Genomic DNA, 20072 nt, shown 5'->3' with positions numbered 1-20072 from the left:
ATTTTTAGGACACCCCAATGCTGGGTCCGCCTCCTGAAACACTCAGCTGCTGGAAACGCGATGTCGACGTGACTCGATGACATCATTTCTGCCCAGACGTCAGCTGCACAGAGTTCCCGCCAGCGTCCCGCTCTACCACGTTCCCTGGGTGTTGGCCGGTTCCTGACTGGGAATTTCACTGGATTCATTTTGCTTGGTGACGTGGGTGTGTTACGATGACAGGAGCATTAGGAAAGGACAGCACAGGATTCATGACGGGCAGGTGTACGGGTGTGTATGGAGCCAGAAATCAGAGCAACATTTAGTTTAAACTAATAGATTTTAATAGAAAAAGATAAACCACCAAAAAAAAAAATTGAATACAAAAGGAAAACTGCTTATTTACAGCACTGGTAGTTTTTCAGTCATTTCCAACATAAACAGCACAGGTTCGCTGATGCTCACTAAACGGAGACTTGTTTGCCGTTAACAACCAAGGCTTAGTTCAACAACTGAACATAATTGAGTCATTTTACGGAGGAAAAACAAAGTCACACCTGCTGGCACGACTATTCCTGTGGTTCTACTTCACGCAGAGACAGCGGTGGATGGTCACTGTTGTGCCTGGACACTAAAACACAGAGAATCCTTCAGCTACACCAAACCAAACAGGCTGACTTTATTTTGTTTTCTGCCCTCCGACACAATCAAGTATTTCTCAGGTTTGAGAGGCAACCGACAAAACGATCTCTGTTAGAAACGCCGTATAAACAGAGCGCCAGCGACAGGAAACTAGGTGCCACGCGAAGAAGCGCATTTACACGGCTGAAAGCACCTAAATGTAACTAAGAACAAGTAACACATCGTTCGTTACGACACACATGAGGTACTCAGACTTGGGCCCTAAACAACAAGAGCATTTCTATAGTGCAATTTAGGCCGAAGGTACAGCCTGCCATGAATATCATAATAATTCCTAACGTTCAGTGGACAACGACCCGACTTTCTAACTAGTTCTCCCGTGGAGCGGTTTTTAATTATGAGTGGGTTTGAGGCCTTAAACAGAAATATGTGTTAACTTACATTATTTAGAACTGAAGAAAAATCCACGAGTGAAAACATGGTTAATCGAGGCTCCTATTGCTTTGGGGGGGCTGACAGCTCGCATCTCAAACACAGTAGACAGCATCATCACGAGCTCCTCTCAGCATCATCATCACCTCTCAGCCTTTTACTGATTAAAATGTCAAACTCTGCTCAATGCCCCCCTCGCCCCGCCTCCCCCGTTCCTCTGACCACAGGTTCTTAGTGAGAGCAAGTGCTCCTGAACTTCTGTCCGCCTGCAACCAGCATGAAAGCAGGAAATCATACTGAAGAACACAGAGCAGAGGGGTCAGAGGTCATCTTTTGACCTTTGCGTCTTCCTTGATCTTCCAGATCATCAGCTCCATGCAGGCAGTTGCATCTTCGCTCGAATCGTGGCCCTCCACTGAAAAGACACGCACAAGTTACAAACAAAGAAGTAACATCGTCTTCTTTTTAAGCCCCGTTTGTTCCTACGTTTCCCGTCATTGAAGCTAGCGGAGGCAAAGAGCTCTCAGAACTTCTCAACACACGTAAAGTGACTTTAATGAGTAAAATAATCCCTTTAAGCAGCTCTTCAAAGAAAGTCAACTGACTCATGACTGAAGGCCAGGATGAAAATCTGCTAGAAGAACAGCAAAAATAAGAGTCTCTGTGAAGGTTCTCAGTCATCCAGCTCATCGTAGTCTAAGGAGCTTGGAGAGAAAAGCGTCTGGACTTGTTTAACCTGCTTGAAGACGTTTCACCTCTCATCCGAGAAGCTTCTTCAGTTCTAGGGTCAAATGGTGGAGAGTTTAAGCTCTGTGGGAGTAAATCACCAAGAGGGACAAAGGACCCGCTGATGATCCTCTACCTAATCACACGAGCCAAGGTATGAACACGGGTGTGGGTCACAATCAGCCAGGGTTTCAGGTGAACCCATTGGGAAACCTGGCCCCATGTGATTTCCTGAGGTCAAAGGGCCCAGGATGTGAGTGGGCGTTGAGGCGTCTGGGAAGGATCTCAGAACTGGATTATCGATGGCAGACAGTTGGTGTCATAGGCCCCGCCCTCTGTTCAAAGATGGTCGTTCACAGTGGACAAATAAGAGTCTTGAGTACTTGGAATGAAGGCAAGTGGACTTCTTTTTGGTTTGTGAACACCAAGTGTTCAGACATGAAGAAGCCTCTTTGCTGAAAAGCCTTTACCAACAAAACAAAGTCCAATTGCCTTCTTGCCACCGTGACCTGGATGACTGAGGACGTGAAGCTGTTGCTGTCGTAGACGGACGTTTGTATTTCAGGTCAAAAACACAGATTTCTCCCCAAACACTCGGGCTTCTGCAGCGACATCTGCTGGTGACACGGTCACACTGCAGTCACATCAGTTAGACCTGAAGCACTTTGTCTTTTTCACCAGCAGAATTAAAACTTGTGTGAGATGAGCTTCCACTCATGAGTTTAAATTTATAGCTGCTCAGTTTCATTTTATTGGACCCTCCAGGTTTACTACATTCCCATGAAACTGCTGTTATAATTGAATCATTTAACTATTATTTCACCCACTTCATAAAATGACTGGAGCAGCATCCATCTGAAGAGCCGTCCTCCCCTAAAGATTTACCAGCAATTTACTCTTTTCATCCTGAAACACCGTGTGTGACACCGTGCACATCGCAGCCCTTACAGGCTCCACCCCCATTCCTAATTTTCCAAAAACGTCCAAACTAAATCGGAGCAATTCAAACAACATTCATGTCATTTTCCACACAGATCAGTTTAGATGCTGCTGAGAAACACCGGTGTTTGCGGTGCTCAATTTTTATGAAGAATTACAAAGAAATCAACGACATCGTTCTCACCGTTGTCCTGGATGATGCGCTTGAGGTGATCAGCCATCAAGTTCTTCAAGGCACGCTTGTAGGGCAAACCAAGGCGGTGAGGAAACACGATGGCCGTGTCTACAACCGAGCTGTGGATGAGCTGCAATCCAGAGAGGAAAGCACCCACGCTGTGACATCATAGCTTTTAAAAAACTCACTGCAGTGACCGTTTGGTAAACCTCGTGGGGTTAAGTTAATACATTTTAAGCACCAGCGCTACCTCTCACCCTCCAAGCAGATGCACTCACGATATAAAATCCTGTTCGAGTTATGATATTCACAAGACTTTCAGGAAACCTGCACAGCTGGGTGGACGGCTGAAGGGGAAAAAGGAAAAATGAAACTGCTTTAAATTTTCTTCAGTGAAGAAGCGACTCACTTTCAGAGCGAGCAGGTCGCTCTCCAGGCTGTGTCCTATCAGGATGGATTCAGCGCTGAACATGGAGAGCAGCACGGCCTGAACGTCTCTCAGGGTGATGGCGGCGCTCTCCAGATCCTCCGCCGTTACACCCGAAAACCTGTGAGTCACACACGAGATCAAAATCAGACCCGAGATCAAAATTATTTGACAAACCAGGAACATTTTTCCCCACTGTTGGTTTAGTTAAGCAGCAAAAGCCGGCTGATATATTGTCTCAGGACTCACCGCGTGTTGTAGTCCACCACTTTGCTTTCAGGTTTCACAAACGTGTCGTAGATGACTTTCATCTCTGAGTCGATGACCGTCACCCTGGTCAGCTCCAGACCCTGCTTTGTGTAACACTGTTTCCACAGGTGGGGGGAAAATGAATAAACGACAAGAAACAACATCATTTCTACACAAGAGACTCTCTTTGAAATAAAGATTTTCTTTAGCAAACATATAAGTAACAAAAAAAGCATAAAAGCATAATTATTTGCCAAGTTTTCACAGGTGAAACTACGTATAAATCAACAATAAACTCAATAAATTAACTATAAAAACGCACAAAACTGAAGATGGTGGTGAACTCACCATCTCACAGTCCAGAGCAAACACCCCTGCGTTTCCATCTGGAGGCAGAGGTTTGCTGAAGGTCGACACGAAGCCGTCCAGTGATTCTTTACGCCCGTCCTGAACGTGTTGCTGTGGGGACAGGAACCGTTTTAGGTCTGATAAACTTAGTAATATGTACATATGTAAATAAACAGGGATGCATGTAACATAAGGTATTAAAAAGGTCAATTCGACCTCTATAAAGAGCAGATCAGTCCCCGAGTGTGCTGGCTTTTTATCAACTCCTGCTAATCCATTGCTAGATAAGAGCAGGACGATATAAAAGTCTCTGAGTGAAACGACCTGGAGGCAGCTGCACTGCAGCCGTAATGAGAGCTGGTTAAATTCTCCAAATATTAAGCAAAGGGGCTTCGGTGTTTCCGTCCCGCAGGTCGAATCGATGCAGCGCCCTGCTGTGATTCAACACATCAACTGAGACCATGAGTGACTCGTGTCCATCTCACTCTGAACCGACCTCTAACCCACCGCTGAACTCTGAACACGACGCTGCTTTAATAAAATCCGCATCTTATGAAGTTGTTGCCTTGGGTGAGACTTAATAAATCAAGATTATGAGCTTGTATGATTTATGCCGTCAGTTAAAAAGCTGGAGGCATCGCAGAGAAGCCTTAATAAAGGCCGGAGGCGCAGCAGGATGAACAGCTGCAACGAGTAACTCCAACCCCGGTAACGAAGTTGTGCTTTCCGCCTATCTAAGATGCACCTTTGTACTCCATCTGCAGGACGTTGTAGTTTTAACAAAGCGGACTCTCATCAAACACGTCTGTCGGCGTGTTATCAGGTACTTTTGTGCGAGTAGATTCTGAACAACGCGGCTCTCAGCAAGAAATCTTCTTCTCGTCTTTTCTCGACCTTGCGAGTTTGCGTTTAGGTCACGGAAAGGTCATCGGCAGGAGACGTGCAATGTGCAGGATTCTTTGCACCATGACCACAAACCAGTTCTTATCACGACTGGCACTTTGTTGCTTCCTTCTTATTTCTCTCAGTTACAGCCAAGTTTAGACACAAACGAGGAATCTGTCTTCAAAGGTGAAAACTTTACTGACATTCAGACAGAAAAACAAAGAAAAGAAACTGAACGTGCACGCCTGCTCTTTTTATCAGGTGCTTTCATACCTGCACTTTATACACATCTATGCACACTTTATTACTTTAAACCGTTTTTAGCTGTCAGGTTTATGATGCTTCAGACCAAGATGTTAGCAACACACCCTTTAAAGTCACTCAGACCAGGCGGGCCGCCTTCAGTCGCCACATACATCAATCACCCTGTCGCTGGTCCACCGCTGTTCCTTCCTCCACCTTTGATAGATGCTGACTCCTCCAGACCCAAAACACCCACGAGAGCTGCAGTTTGGAGATGCTCTGACCCAGTCATGCAGCCCCCGTCAAACTCACTCACTTTACACGTCATCATTTTTCCTGCTTCTGACACAACAAAATGCTCACTGCTCCCTAAATTAGCCGGCGCCGCGGTGAAGTGACAATCATAATGTTATGCCTGATTGGAGTTGTCGTCACACCTGTGAGACAAGATTGTGTCAAAGCGCAGCTGTGAGGATGTTAAGAAAATCTCTGCAACATTAAAAAAGACAATGATGGGAAACATTAACGGTCCTGGATCTGACTAATGTGGGACGAAACGTCTTGGTCACAGCTCCACGGGAAAAATCAGAGCAAACACTTCTCACAGTGAAGACACAGGACAGCATGAACAGCCCGCTGCCAGTGGCTGAAAGGCAGCTCGATGTAGGCGACTCCGGCCACGAGAAGAAAAAGTCCTGCGGTCTGAAACAACGGCTGATCTATTTTGTTAAAGTTCCCAAAGGCGTATGTTGATGATGCAGAGCGCCTAGCATCAGTTCATGAATAAAGTTGGTACAGTTTTGCACAACGCTGATGTTTTCCTGCGAAGGGGACCCGAGCTGAGAGACGTGAAGGTGGACGCAGGAAGCTACAGAGTGTCTGAGCGAAGATTTCAGGCCCAGAAGAAGAAACTTAAACAAGACACCTGAAACACACCAGCAAGAAACCACAAGAGTGTCCCAGCTCAGGACCAATCAAGCACCTGTAGAAGGAACTGGAAACGGAAGAAAACCAGTGCTCCCTCCAACCTGTATGAGATGGAGCAATTCTGCCAAAAGAATGAAGAAAGGTCCAAAAAGCCACATGTAGAAGATATTTCAGTCTTTACAGTGTTGTATTAAATACACGGAGTATTAATACATGTAGATGGGGAGTGTGCTGTCCTGTTATGTAGTGCTTTCTTTTAAGGGTACCTTGGCCGTTTGGCAGCCTGGAGCGCCCACAGCTGCAGCACAGCAGCTGTAGTTGGTCTCCCAGCCTCCAGCAACTTGAAGAGAGGAGACAGACAGGAGCAGATAAAAATAAATGAAAGAAAGTGAATGAGAAGCAGAAGGGAAAGGCAAAGATGGCTGAGGTGCCGACTGGGAGACTGATGGGATGCTCTTCTGATGAATAAAGCAAACGCACCTTTGTGTCTGCGCAAACGTCCCCAGTGAAAGCTGCATTCCTCCTTCCGCACGCAGCTGCCGTTGACGTTGACCTTATACTCTGCGCCGCATCGACAGCATATCTTGCTAAACGCTGCAGAAGAACAGATCACGTTCATATTGCTGTGAATTCACAGTTTAACAGCGATTAAGGGAGAAACGGGAGCGTCACTCACGGTCTGCGACGCCCTTCTTCTCGGGCTGGTTGTAAACGACGGCCTTGCCGGCGGCCTCGGGGTTCGGCCGCGGGTATCCGTGCTGCTGGAGCTGCTCCTCTGTCATCAGGTACGCCTTCATCTTCCTGTACAGTGTGGCTCCTGCAGGGAGACGCACACACCTAAATGACGTCTTTGCACAGACGCTGAAAACTCAGGACGACGGCTGCAATCGTTGAACGCGACTGCTATTCTTCTCGAGATGAGCTCAGACGATCTGAGGTTACATCTAATGATTATTTCCACCACAGCTGATTCAATTGAATTACCTACTGCTCTATAAACATATCACAGGATTTATTAGTTGCTGCTGATCAGTGAATGATCCCTTTTGAAAAAGTCTCGTAAACACGCTGCATTTGACGTCGGGTCACGGGGCAGGTAGCTGGCGGTAAACAGTCACAAGACCATCTGAACAGCTTCACTGTTAAAGTAAAAGCGCCTCAACAAGTAAACAAGTCTCTGCTTGACACAAAGAATCTTTCAGCTTCTCTGTCCTGCACTTTTCACTTTATCAGATGTTTAATCTGCAAACCAAAAGGAGGAAAGAAACGTTCCTAACAAGGCCTAAAGAGCGGCGTGAAATCGGACTCGTCCTCTCACCGATGAGTTTCTCCTCCTGCTGTTTACCCGTCCTGTTCACAGTGAAGCTGGTTGTGGCAGCAAGACGACCTCCCAGAACTTCTTCGTGGGACTGTGGCTTCCTTTTAGCTACTGACCCCGGCTCCTCTGCGGGGAAAACACAAAAAACACCAAATGTTTACTGTATATGGAAAACCTGCTACTTCTGCTGCACTCACGTTGTTGTTTGTGGATGTAAAGAGCTCCATTGTAACGTGTATGGGAAACCCCTACTGGTGACCTACTGGTGACGGGAGACGGACTGGCGCTGCTCTTGCTCCGGAGCTTCTTTAGCGTGTTGACAGCTACATTGAGGTAGATGTTCTTACTGCTACTGCGCTCGTACACCAGCTTCTCCTCATCGAGGGCCTGAAACGAGACTTTCCGCTTACACGGCTGCAGCACATCAACGGTTTTTATCCACCATCAGAACCACAGAGGGCAGAAAAGACTGACGTAGCTACTGCGACATTGGCGGTGTCTCAAGTCCCGCTTTAAAGCCTTGTGAAGACCGTTTCCCCGCCAACGCCACTTTGGTTTCAAAAACCAAGAGTGATGCAAAGAGGCAACGAGTGTGCGGTTCCATTTTCATACACAATATGATCAAGATTTTTAAAATAGCCCTAATTTTTTATTTAAAATGACCCGATATGAGTGACTGAGCCCATAAAATGAACACACGAGTGTTCAGTGAGCCGCTTCCCCCACGGGCTTTACAGGACCACAGCTATCGCCATCTGGTGGTCTTTAGATAGAATGCAGGTTTGTAGCTACGCCCATGTTTTTCACCATCTATGGTTCATACAAAACAAAAACAGCCTAGGCTGTTTCAAATGTGCTGTTCATGCCATTTGGAAGGCGCCGTCCTCCGATGGGCAAAACTTGACGCATTCATCGATGAAAGTGTTGAGGTAGCGCTGGCGGATGTTGGTGGGAACTTTGGCCCCGAACTCGGTGGGGATGACAGGACGCCTCATTGAAGTACTCTGAAAAGGTCAAAACGGAGAGAGAACAATGACTTCAAGCCACGTGCGCAAACTATCCGACGCATCAGGTTACAGGAAGCTCGGGATACCTTCAGGGTGGGTGTGTGCGCCACCCTCTTCTGCGTGACGGTAGACGAGGTCTTGGACAAAATACCGACTGTGGTCTGAGCTTTGACACTCTGAAGGGTGTGACTGGGGGATAACACGCGACCTGCAGCATGTTTAGTGTCTGCGGGACCTAAATCAGAAAGACACACACGTAACGTCAGCGTTTAAAATCTAGCTGTTTGCCATTTCTGCCTCTTGGCAAAGAAAACCGAGCCACTCGTACTTGTTTTGGAGGATGCTATCTGAGGGTTAGGACGGTGCGCTATTCTCTTCCTCTCTCCAGAGAAGCTGGGGCTTGAGGCCTGTGTGGCTGCTTTGACCGAAGCAGAGAGCTGAGCCGCTTGCTGTTGGGCCATCTGCATACGCTGGTAGCAGATCTCCTGGGCCGTGGGTCTCTTATACGGCCGCACCGCAGTCCTGGAAGGTGCATCGGTCTGAAAAACGACAACAGGAAGTTTTATCTAAAAGTGAAGGCGCTGACGTACATACAACACAAACCGTTACAGATCAGTCTGGAGGCAGTTCCTCTATGAAACTGTGAGTCAGAGGTTAGAGCTCACAGGTTGCCACATGTAAGCCGAATTTATTTCTTAGATTAAAAAACTGTTGGTTGCTCAGAACAGAGCTGATGATGCAATCAAAAAAAAAAGCTACACTTCAAAGTCAGCTGACACCCGCTGATTAGATCACCCAAAATGTTGCTGACCATTTTGTCACCACAGGTATGGAAACGCCCAGTCGAGCAGTTACTGGCTAACTACTGACAAATCACGAGCGGAAAGCCCCGACAGCCTCAGATCGCCTTCTCGCTCTTTACTTCCTCGCCCGCCGCGTTTCCCGAACTCACACCTGCACTGAAATAACACGGAGTCGAGGCGAGGTCTGCTGTCTGGCCTCCCCGTGACTCCGGCGTTTAAAGAACAGAGACAACAGAAGCGTGAACGAGCCGCAAACATTTGACTTCAAGTGGTAACGACGAACTCCTCCTCAGCCAAAGAAGCCCTGAACCTCCCGTTCCTCCTCTTACTGTAGCTTCCTCGCTGTGTCAAACTTCTGCCGCGTGTTTTTCTATTTCTATTGTGGTGTTTCTATCGAGTTTAACCCCTCATAAAAAACCTATTGTTTAGTATGCAAATATTATTGGTGTTATAGGAACAGGTAGAGGCACTATTCAACTGCCAGTACTCTACTTAAAGTAGTTCATTAGTTTAGGGACATGTAAATTGAAACCTTTATAGCTTTTATGTTGTTTTTGTTGTATTTCTTCTTACAGCGGATGATAGTAAAATTTCAGGGTTTTGATGAAAGACATTTAAAGATGTCTCCTTGGACTTGTCAGCAAGAAAAGCCGGGTCAAAGGTTACACTGTGCAATACGTGTTATTTCTCCATATCCCAATCAAAGATGAGCATTAAACTAAGCCTGCAGGTCGTAAGATGATTAACTGTGGTTCTGTGCGACACCGTGCACAAAACTCACTCTTTATATAACGAGCAACCTCGGAGACACCTGCTGCCGGTCCTGACTGTGAGATTATAGGACGGGAAAAACAAAAACACTGGAAGAAACTTACATTTCCTTTGGCAACAAAATGGGAGACTCTCTTCTTCTGACCAGGGAAGAGAGTGGTTAAAGTGCTGTCTGTGCTCTTCTCCTCCTCTGAGTCCCTAGAGTGCTGCTGAGAGGGCACAACACGACATTTCTATTGAAATCAAAGCAAATTCATTAGCAAAAAAAAGGAAACGGCTAAAGCGCGACAGACATCAGCACCTGCTTGGCCTGTCTTCCCTTGTCTTCCTTCTTCACGTCTTTGGATTCATTGAAGATCCGCAAACACTCCTCCATGGGATCCGAGTCAAAGTCCAGATCGTCCTGGAAACCGGACAGGTCAAATCTGATGCCGTCAACCTCGTCCCTGCCCGCCCTGCTGCAGTCCACGTCGCGGTCGCCCTCGTCCTCCGAGGAGGACGGAGTCAGCTCCGACGCTTTCCTCTTGTTTAGACGAGTCCTCTTTAAGGCGTCGGCAGATTTCCTCACCAGGACTTCCTCGGTTTCGTCGTCGTAGTCCGCCTCCATCTGCTCGGCCTCGTCCGGACTCTCGTCTCCAAACAGATCAGCGTGGCTCAGACTCAAACTCTGTCTCTTTACACTCGAAGCGCCGACGCTTTGCCTCGCTTTATCTTTGCTGTTCGATGGGCTCGCTTTACTGCTGCTAGAACCGCTTTTGCTAACTTTTTTTGCATCTTTTTCTCTTCTAATACCATCGAGCTTCCCGTTTTTGTGGGGATGCTCTTTATATTTGCTCTGTTCCTTTTCCTTGTCTGATGTTTTCGGCTTCTTGCTTTCCCTCGCGCCGTTTTCTGCATGTTTATCTTGCTTGCTCGAGTCCGTTTTCACTTTATCCAAAGTTTTCAACTTGGTGTCGCTCTTCTTTTCGTCCCTGCTTTCCTTGCGAATTTTATCCGACGTCTTAACCTTCACTGTGTTCTTCCTGTCGTCTTTCTTGTCGTGACTCCTGTTCTCCTTTTTCGCCGAATCCTGGTTTGAGCTTTTTATCGACCCTCTGTCTTTACTGCTGCTGCTGACGCTACTCTTACTACCGGATGATTTGTTTGCTCCCTTTTCAAGTTTATGTAGTTTCTCAGTCTTGCTACTTTTCTCCTGACTAGTCTGACCTCCCTCTTTCTTCTTTTTCTCTGGGCTGTCCTTTCTTTTAATATTTTCCTGGGTGTCAGAGTCCTGCTTATTCCTCTGCATCAGTGCATTTAGCAAACTTTCACCACTCCCTTTTCTCCCCTTCCCAAAAGAGTCTGAGCCGTGGGCGGCTTTTCTCTGCTGCAGATTGCTAAGCGAGGTGGGGCGATACTCTGCCCCAGAGCTCTCCCCATCAGAGTCAGAGAAGGTGTACTTTTTTGTGTCTACGCTTTGCTGCCGTGGCTTTTTCGCAGCTACGACATAGTCCTCATCGGAAAACTCCGAGCCCGACAGCTTGTGCGCCTTGCTGCCTTCTGTCCTGACGGGCCGAGCGCCCTCACTCCTCTTGTTTTTCACAGCGATTCCAGCCGAGTAGTTGGACAGCGGGTCGTACTCCATGTCCGTGGATGGCCTAGAATTATCCACAGTGTATTTGCACTTTGAAGAGGACGTGCTATTCGAACGCTTTGGGCTAGGAGGAGGAGAAGGAGGTTGGTGCGAGTGTGTCCGAGACAAAGGCCTTTTCAGCGACGTGGGAACATATTCCATAGAGTTGCTGTTGTGCCCCTGATTGTCTGAATCCAAGGTGTACTTGCTGCAGCCAGGGGTGGGATTATACCCTCCTGATGTGATCTGATAACTCCCGGGATCATAGGCCAAGTGCGAACCCGCCGCTTTACTCGTGTCCGTCTTGCACGAAGACAAGCTGGCGTTCTCGCTGGGATTGTACGGTTCGTCCCCAATCCGAGAGAGCTTCCTCTTCTCCCGCTCCACCTCACTGCGGACCTCCTCGATGGCCTTGTTGACCAGCTCCAAGGCGCCACTGATGTCGCCCGAGGGAGCCGGCTTGCCATTCTGCTGCTCCTGCGGTCTCACTACTTCAGGATTGAAGGGATCGTAGCCTTGATCTGGAGGGAAGAATAAAAGTGATCATTTACTGTGTGCATTTTAAATAGAAATGACCGGATACAACCAACTCGTTAAGCACGTCAAATATTAACCAGGAAGTGATGCATTCACACTGCAGCTGTTTCTCTGTCCCTGTATGTAGAAAATTCACTGTTCCTGCAATAATTTACAGGCCACTCACTCAATCTGTGGAAATGATTGTTGCCTTATGTAGTCAAATATTTGTAGACGGTGAGGTCACTGTTAGACTGATGGAAGGAGAGCGAGATAAAGTTCTTCCCATCAGATGCAGTTGGCTAGATCAAGTTAAACTAGGGCATAATCACAACTATCACCACGTGAGTTGACGTTTAAATATGGACACAAATGGCACAGAAAGCTTCAGAAGCTCTGTAATGGAAGCGTTAAAGGTTTAAGGAGAACTGCACAGGGACGTGGATGTGAGAGTTAGCAGCAGGTGGAGCTACACTCCGGAGAGAAGAAGAATCAGAGTCGGTAGAAGCAGGACAGAATACACGATGAATGAGAGGGAGACAGGTGTAACAGTGGAGAATGAAGGTGGATGAGTGAAACGTGTGCATGCTCGAGTAGATGTTAGTGAGACCTGCTATGATGTGTGGCTTGGGAGCTGAAGGTGGCCGGATGCTGATGGACAGGATTAGAAATGAGCACAGCTCAGGTCGAGCAGACTGGATACAAAGTGATCTGCGCATGTGCAGAGGAGGGAATAGCGCAGGTAAAAGACGGGGCTAGAAGGGAAGAGGAAAAGAAGGGAGCAGGCAAAGGAATGAGCAAAGTGTGGGAATGTGATCGTGCCCAGATTTAATTAAAACATTTTCTGCTTTCTTTTCCCCCCCATTTTAAAACCTAAATGTTTACTTGGAAATGCTCATTATTACCATATAATATAACAAAGTCCAGTAGGATGCAGAGCAGCATTCTTCGAGGAGAATGTGCCACCGTCTTTTTAACGCCTCTGAACACACTGTAGAGACCAGAACAGCTACTGGAGAGCGAATCGGTCATGAACGCCTCACCTTCTGCTACAAGTGCAGTAGAACATTTTTCGCCCTCACTGCTTTACATGAGCTCATATTAACAGCTCTGTGACCGCCTCATCTGGTGCTTCAGTCCCGTTTTTCACGCCTCGCTTTGTGCAGTCATGTGTGCAATATTCTAATTTTGTAGCAGTACATCAGAATATGTGCGCTGCTGCAATTTCCTGCCTGCGGTTATTTTACACGTCCTTAAAGGTTGGTTTGGTTTTCTTTTTTTAATGTACTCCGCATCCACGATATAAACAATAACACGTCTGCCAGGGCTTCTGGTTGTGATTTGCCAGTTCCCACACGTCCACAGCACCGTGTGCCACTCCACACTCGTCCTACAAACTGTGCAAACACGTATTTAGGTCCATTCAGTAACTGACAGAATAATGCCGAGCACCTTTGTGTGCGGAGGGAAGGTCTCTCTGCTTTTTAACATCTGCCGGTGCTCCGTAGGACGGCCGTCTCTGCTGGCTGTGCCTGAAGTGACAGTACGGTCTGTTACACCCATTCCTGCCGCCTTGGCCCTCGCTGTGTTCCGCGTAAAACGGACAGTCAATCCCTCGGAAGAAGCCGGTGGATCTTAACATTATCCCCAGATGCTCCTTTCATGCCCGCACGAAAGCGTTCGGCCTTTTTTATCTACGTAGTTTTAGTCGGACAGCGAGAGCTAGCAGGAGCGACGGAACAATAACAACGTTCCTACGGCGCCATGTTGAATCGGTCAGGAGCAGCGAAATCTCGCGTGAGGTTGGCTCGCAGCGACTCGTAACGTCTCCGCTACACGGCGAGCGTAGAAACGAGTCAAATATACGGCCGTTTTCCTCGAACCCCGTCACTGTTCCACTCGAAAAGGGATTGAGGCGGACACTTCTCCGTTTATAATACGGGAGCTGACAATATGTTGGCTATTTATTCATTTATTTCCCCGAACATGTCCAGAACCTTAAACACACGGAGTCAAGCTAATTCCAGAACACCTGAATGTGCCCTTCATGGTCCTTGTGAAAGCCAAGTAAACGAGACAAGTGTTTCAAGATTTTATTTCACATAAGTCAGATATCTCAAAGACAGACCTGGTGATGCGGAAGAAAAGAAGGAAACCACGTCACAGCACAAACAACGGTGGTTGTAGATGTTGGTCCACCTTTAGAGCTCGGAACATTCACGAAACCCTCGTTAGATAAAACGCCTGTGCCGTTTCCACTACAACGGGCAAAATGTTTAAGGAAGGGGGAATAATTACATATCTGGGCCGTACAGATTTAACTCAGTGTTTTTGAGAATTGTGCCAACTTATTCAGTCACCATCTTTAAGTTAGCCGAGAAAAATTAAATGCCTCAAACTTACGGACTTAAAAATAGGTCTCAAATAAGGGAACTACTTCTTTGAACACCCAAACAGCCTGTTAATGCGATTAACCTTTGGATTCGATCATTTATTTAATCTTTCTAAAGCCCACATTAAGCATTTGTGGATGGTCACAACTTTGAGGGTTTAAAAATGAGTAACCTATCAATACATAACTTAGAAGGTGGTTGGCGCTATCAACCAGACTTCCTGTACTGCCTTAAAAAAATGAATAAATTGCACACCCTCCAGGTAAAGAAAACATTAGCCGGCTCCTAACGTGGTCCTACGTGATACCTACCTTCAGCTCCACTGGCAAATTTCTAACTATGCGCTGCTCGTGGTTTTTGTGCCCTCCTCTCGGTTTAATTAGTAGAGGTGGGCAGACCGATAGTACCAATACCAACGCTAGTATTGGTATGAGATCGATACTAGCACAATGAGATCGATACTAAATCCTCCAAGTTCAGCATGTAGCACTGAATTGTGTTAAAATTATGTTGGATTTTTTTTTTTTGTGGGGGGGGGGGGGGGAACATGCAGTGCGATAAATGTCTTAACTTTTTTGTGTTAACTGTCGCATCTAAATTTCAAAATGCAACAAAACCAGTGGAGTGTTTTGTTGTGTTAACAGTGATTTAGTGGTCATTAAAATGTGTTCAGAATTTAAAAAACTAATGCTGATTCATATAAGTCAGGACACACTGCTCTCATCTATACAAGCTCCCTTTATACTTTACATGTATTGGTATCGGCAATACTGGCCCTGCAGTATCGCACAGCGCTACCAATTAGATCCAGCTCAGCTTCAGGTGTGCAGGAGCAGCATAATAATTGGCAGTCTTTCAATGCCTGAACCTTTGGCTGGTTTACTTCAGTGCTTTGCAAAAGTGAGCCACTCCTTATTTCTTTATACTTTGCATGGAAATAAAAAACAGTTGCAGTGATTTATTAAGATATGTGCAAATGTACACAGAAAGCCTCGATTATGCAAAAGAGTTTGAAAGTCAGTATTTCATATGAATCCCTTTATTCTTCAACACATTCTTACTTATTCTTATGGATAATAGTTTGGCTTTTAATTTTACATAAGCTGAAGTTCACATTATTGATTTTCTACGGCAAAAACATTCAACAAGCTCACTATTTTAAAATGTTTGCCCCATTGATAATGTAGATTTTTCAAAATTAAAGCCTTTTATTTTTAAAAAAATACAAATATTTTTAGGACTTGCAAAGTTTAGAGTGCTGATTACACTCAAGAACTGGAAGACTGGATTAGACTTTATAGGAAAACATCTGAAACAGCTGGGATGAGAAGCAGCTCGTGATCTAAAGCATACCATTTTATCTTTAAAACATGGTGTGGCATGTATGGCTGCCAGTGTTACCTTGTCACTGATGTTTGCTGATGATGCGGCTGCTGATAGAAGTAACAGGATGAATTATAAAGTGCGCAGGGCGATGCGTTCTGCTCAGAATCACCAAAATCTGTAGAAATGCCCAAGAGCTTCTCAAGAAACGGGATATTACTCAGTGGACAAGAGAGTCACCTGATTTCAATCCAACAGAGCCGCTTTTCAGTTATTAAATACAAAACTCAAGGCAGAGAGTCTCATGAACAAGGTCTGGCAGAGCATCTGAGGGAGCAAACGGCATTTGGCAATTTAGAGTTCAGGCCGTCACTCACAGCAAAAGATTTTCATTCAAGTATTAAAAAAATAAGCCGTACATTTAAGATTGTTAGTCTGTTCTGCAGTAGTTAATGCAAAATCTTTGGGTTAAACTTCAGTCACATTTTGATTGTTTGATTTAGTGTCCGCTGTGCTGGTGTCCAGAGCCAAAACTAGAGAAATAAAATGAGCCTTTGTCCAAGAATGGATTTTGTAGCAGCTGCTGTAGAATTGTAGAGAAATTTCATCAAATGGATGAAAATGATAAGATCTAGAAATACTCTGTTGAATTTGGCTAGTATTGCTTACACTTGTTACTTTGCTGTAAAATGGCACGAATGTGTCGGCGGCGAGAAAAATAACGGCGTCATGAAGGGCTTCAAAGATGACGCTTTTATTTCACCGGATTTATTGTAATTCCCTTCAGTGAACTGATACGCGTTGCTTTTCACACGGATATCTTTGTAGCTATGATCCTGTTAAAGATGAAGTGAAACAGGCAACTACTCGGCTCCATTATTTGTTATTATAAAATGCAAACCAGATGTCAATACAGAGCTGATTGTTTTCACAGGGAACATACCAAAAGCAAAAGTAAATGGACCGAAACCACGACACAAATATATCTAAAGATACACAAACAGACTTCAGCAGGCCCTGTAGCTTATTAGTAAACATGCTCATATGATTCATGTTAGAGAAATCCTTCCTTCTAAACAACTCTGCGCACGCACACGGTGCACAAATAACATCAACTGGATGCTGTTGAATGTTTAAATGTTGGGACGTGAAATTCCGTTATCTGCAGCTGATTAACCCCGCCTGCACGTCCCGTTGAAATGCTTTAACGGGACAGCAGGGGGAGACAAATACCTGCGCGGTGTTCCCGTGGATCACGCCATGTTTCCTGGACACCGCACAGAAAACAAACTGCTGTTGCATCATGCAGTTTCCTCCAGACCTCTGACGCGTTTTCTGCGCCGAACAAGAAGTTATGCAACAGTGTGAGAATGCGTGTGTTTTGGCCTCCGCTGATAAACCCACGCAGTGACTGCGTGAAGTCCTGCCAGTCCACATGTAAGGGGGACGAGTTAAAGCATCACCACGACTGCACGGGTGCTGGTTGAAACCCCCACCCTTTGATAATATATTTTTAATATATTAAAAAAGGGGCCTCAAACTCGCGGCCCGGGGCCACTTCTACTGACGTGAAGAAATCTAATGCACAAAGTACTTTTACTGTTAGGGAGGATTTATCTGTTGTTGAGTGTGATGTTAAAATAAGTTCTTTAAAACGCCAAAAATGACTGAATATGAAGCCAACATGAGCAGAGAGCACAAACATGCCGAGGGATCGGCTGTGTTAGCTCAGTGAAAGAGCCACAAACTAATGTGTACACGTATGTCTGCATTTGTATTTTATTAAATACGAACAAAATAAAAGCAGAAATGATGCCACATGTGTGGCCAGGAAGAGAGGACCAGTGTGTTTATTTGGTAGTTCAATGAAAGGCTTCAATTAGTTTACAGTTTTGTCTTCTCATACAATATTTGAAATTAAAAAAAACAAACAAACACTACATTTCAGGAAATATTTGTGGGTTTTTTCTTGTTTGTTTTGTGGCCCTCCAATGAGACGACAGTGTCAGCAGGGGCCCACAGATCATTTAAGTTTGGTTTAAATCAGACATAAATATCACTAATAGATTGTAGTGATCATCTTATTAAAAATAACTGAGCATTAGTTTCACCGGCCTGATATAAACAAGAGATCTAAAGACACGACTGAATCAGGAAGGACATTTTTCACCTTTTAAGATCAGTTTTGACTAAATAATCGTTCAAGTAATCACATTAGCCAGTTCATTCTAAACCAGTTGCTGTAACCCTCGTTACTGCCAACCACACACAGACTCTGGAGACCCTTTCATCACACAGAACATTTCTTGTGCAGTATCATCATTTTTGTCCTCTCTCCACGCACATTTGACCAAGCCCAGCTGATAACATCTCTTGAGATATTTCTATCTGCACAGCTGACTAATCACAGGATGCCCGATCCTGCTGAAATCATACACTGACATGTTTCGTTAATTCAGCAGAAGGGATTTTGTGAGGATCATCAGGTGGCAGAGAGGCTGCCGCTCTTGCAGCAGGTTGCATCAGTCTGCGTCTGGCTGAGAAGAGCGCCTCCCCTCACCACTGCTGCAAGCGTGACTAATGTGTCATGAAACCACAGTCATATTTCCATGTGTGAGAAACATTTACCAACAGCCAAGGGCGTCTGTGACACGGCTCACGTTATCAGGGAGCGTTACTGATACTGGGATTTACAGCAGATTCAGCTGAAACGGCCTCAGCCTTGGCCCGAAGATAAGCCTTCTAGTTAATGTGAAACTACTGAGAGTGCAGGGAAAGTACAGGTCTTTCACTTTCCTGGTTTCAAGCAAAAACAAAAAAGAAAAAAGTGACAGGCCAGACGAGAATGTTGTTCAAAGCATTTTATTGCATTTTTTTTTTTTTTAGAAAAACAATACAAAATTCCAAAGCAACGGTCATAAACGTTGCCTTGGGTGAACTGCAATCATTCACATGGTACAGTAAAGTGCTTATTTTAAATCAAAATACCTTGTACTACAGGATGTATTCGTTTGAAGCCACTTCCCATGAACACAATGGTCTCAGGGGCGATTCAGACAGTGTTAAAAATCAGGTGTCAACCCAGAGCCTGGACTGTATCTGACTGGCACACTGTGCTCATGAGAAGGAACCATTTAAATTGTCTGATCTGCCTTAAATGCTTTCACCTGCAGGCTACATTCAGATTGTGGGGAGACTGTTGGTACTATCCATTCGAATGACTGAATTTTAACACGACGTCAGCGACAATATACAAAAAGAGAAAAAGAAAGAAAGAAAGAAAGAAATGGAGGCTGAAGGATATCACTTTGTCCCCTTTCTCCCAATAAAAGGCAGTCGAAAGAAAACAAAAGCTACTGCCATTCGACATGAAATAGAAATGGTCATGACCCAGAAAACCCTTACTGTACTGGTCGGGATATTACAGAGTATGGCCACAGTGTGCGTTTGAGTATCCACCCCCATTCAAAGACAGGGACAAACTCAGTTGTATGAAGACCCCCCCCCCCAGAAAAAGGCAGAATACTGATCTGTATATTTTCACCCCCCTCCCCCCACAAAGATTGCCTTGATCATTAGCTTAATGCTTTGAGATTACCAATAAGCAAAGTAGTTTCCAAAATGAAGAAACAGCTGCATACACATATTCAAGTAAGTCTTATTATAAGACATAAACCCTCATAACTATGCATCTGTAGAAAGGTATTCTTAGAACTATTACAGTGTCCTATTAACAGAATAACGCGTCATCTGACACCATTTCCAGAGTACCGTCGCTGCAGTGCTGCCGACAGGACACGGAGACGATCAGAAGTTCCCCACTTATCTCTGCTAGGTCGTGGATCATATGTTTCAATGTCATGACTTGAACCCTCTTTGGTGAAATGGCTACAGTGCTGAGAGACGTCATCGCCAGTCCATTACCTGTCAGTTTCAGAATGAGCTTTAACTTAATCTAATTAACGACAAAGAAAGATTATTGCCAACGCAGAGTAGGGAAAAATGAACATGTACCAGCCACTCATGGATAACTGCTCCAAATTCACCAGCAACTTCATACTAATGTTTTCTGTGTCTGAAATGTACCAGCCACTTTCATGTTTTACCACATCGGTGCTGGTGCCAATTCCCCACCCTGCTCACATATAAAAAATAATAATAATATATATATATAACACTTAAAAACTTGCCTTCACTGGGCACGAACGCTCCAGTTCAACTTAAACTTTCTCCATTTTTACCTCATACACCACATACTCAACTTTAAAAACTCAAAAACAAAACAAACATTAAAAACAACAAAGGAAAACATCTGGTGTTTCACCTGAACTGAACAGCACCTGCATGGAAAAAAAAA

General features: G+C 45.2%; 1 protein-coding gene across 2 annotated transcripts; it reads right to left on the bottom strand.

The window, feature by feature from the left end:
* Nucleotides 1-360: 360 nt before the first annotated feature.
* On the bottom strand, nt 361-13825 carry rexo1 (REX1, RNA exonuclease 1 homolog). 2 transcript variants are annotated; one of them, XM_005733145.1, is made up of 16 exons: nt 13452-13825; nt 10173-12004; nt 9976-10077; nt 8626-8836; nt 8384-8532; nt 8157-8294; nt 7554-7677; nt 7291-7416; nt 6649-6789; nt 6453-6566; nt 6239-6312; nt 3918-4028; nt 3570-3685; nt 3303-3441; nt 2903-3023; nt 361-1468 (listed from the first exon to the last, which is right to left on the bottom strand). In XM_005733145.1, the coding sequence occupies exons 1-16, from the start codon at nt 13639-13641 to the stop codon at nt 1380-1382; spliced, it is 3777 nt and encodes a 1258-aa protein (XP_005733202.1). In that variant the 5' UTR covers nt 13642-13825; the 3' UTR covers nt 361-1379. The 2 variants fall into 2 exon arrangements, with proteins under 2 accessions (XP_005733202.1, XP_005733201.1); XM_005733144.1 differs by having other exon boundaries at nt 9976-10080; nt 13452-13824.
* Between the last annotated feature and the right edge of the window lie 6247 nt (nt 13826-20072).

This window comes from Pundamilia nyererei, unplaced genomic scaffold (genome assembly GCF_000239375.1).
Source record: "Pundamilia nyererei isolate P.nyererei 1_Seehausen unplaced genomic scaffold, PunNye1.0 scaffold00050, whole genome shotgun sequence".
NCBI lineage: Eukaryota > Metazoa > Chordata > Actinopteri > Cichliformes > Cichlidae > Pundamilia > Pundamilia nyererei.
Note: the sequence above shows the minus strand (reverse complement) of the source record. Positions and strands in the feature narration are given on the sequence as shown.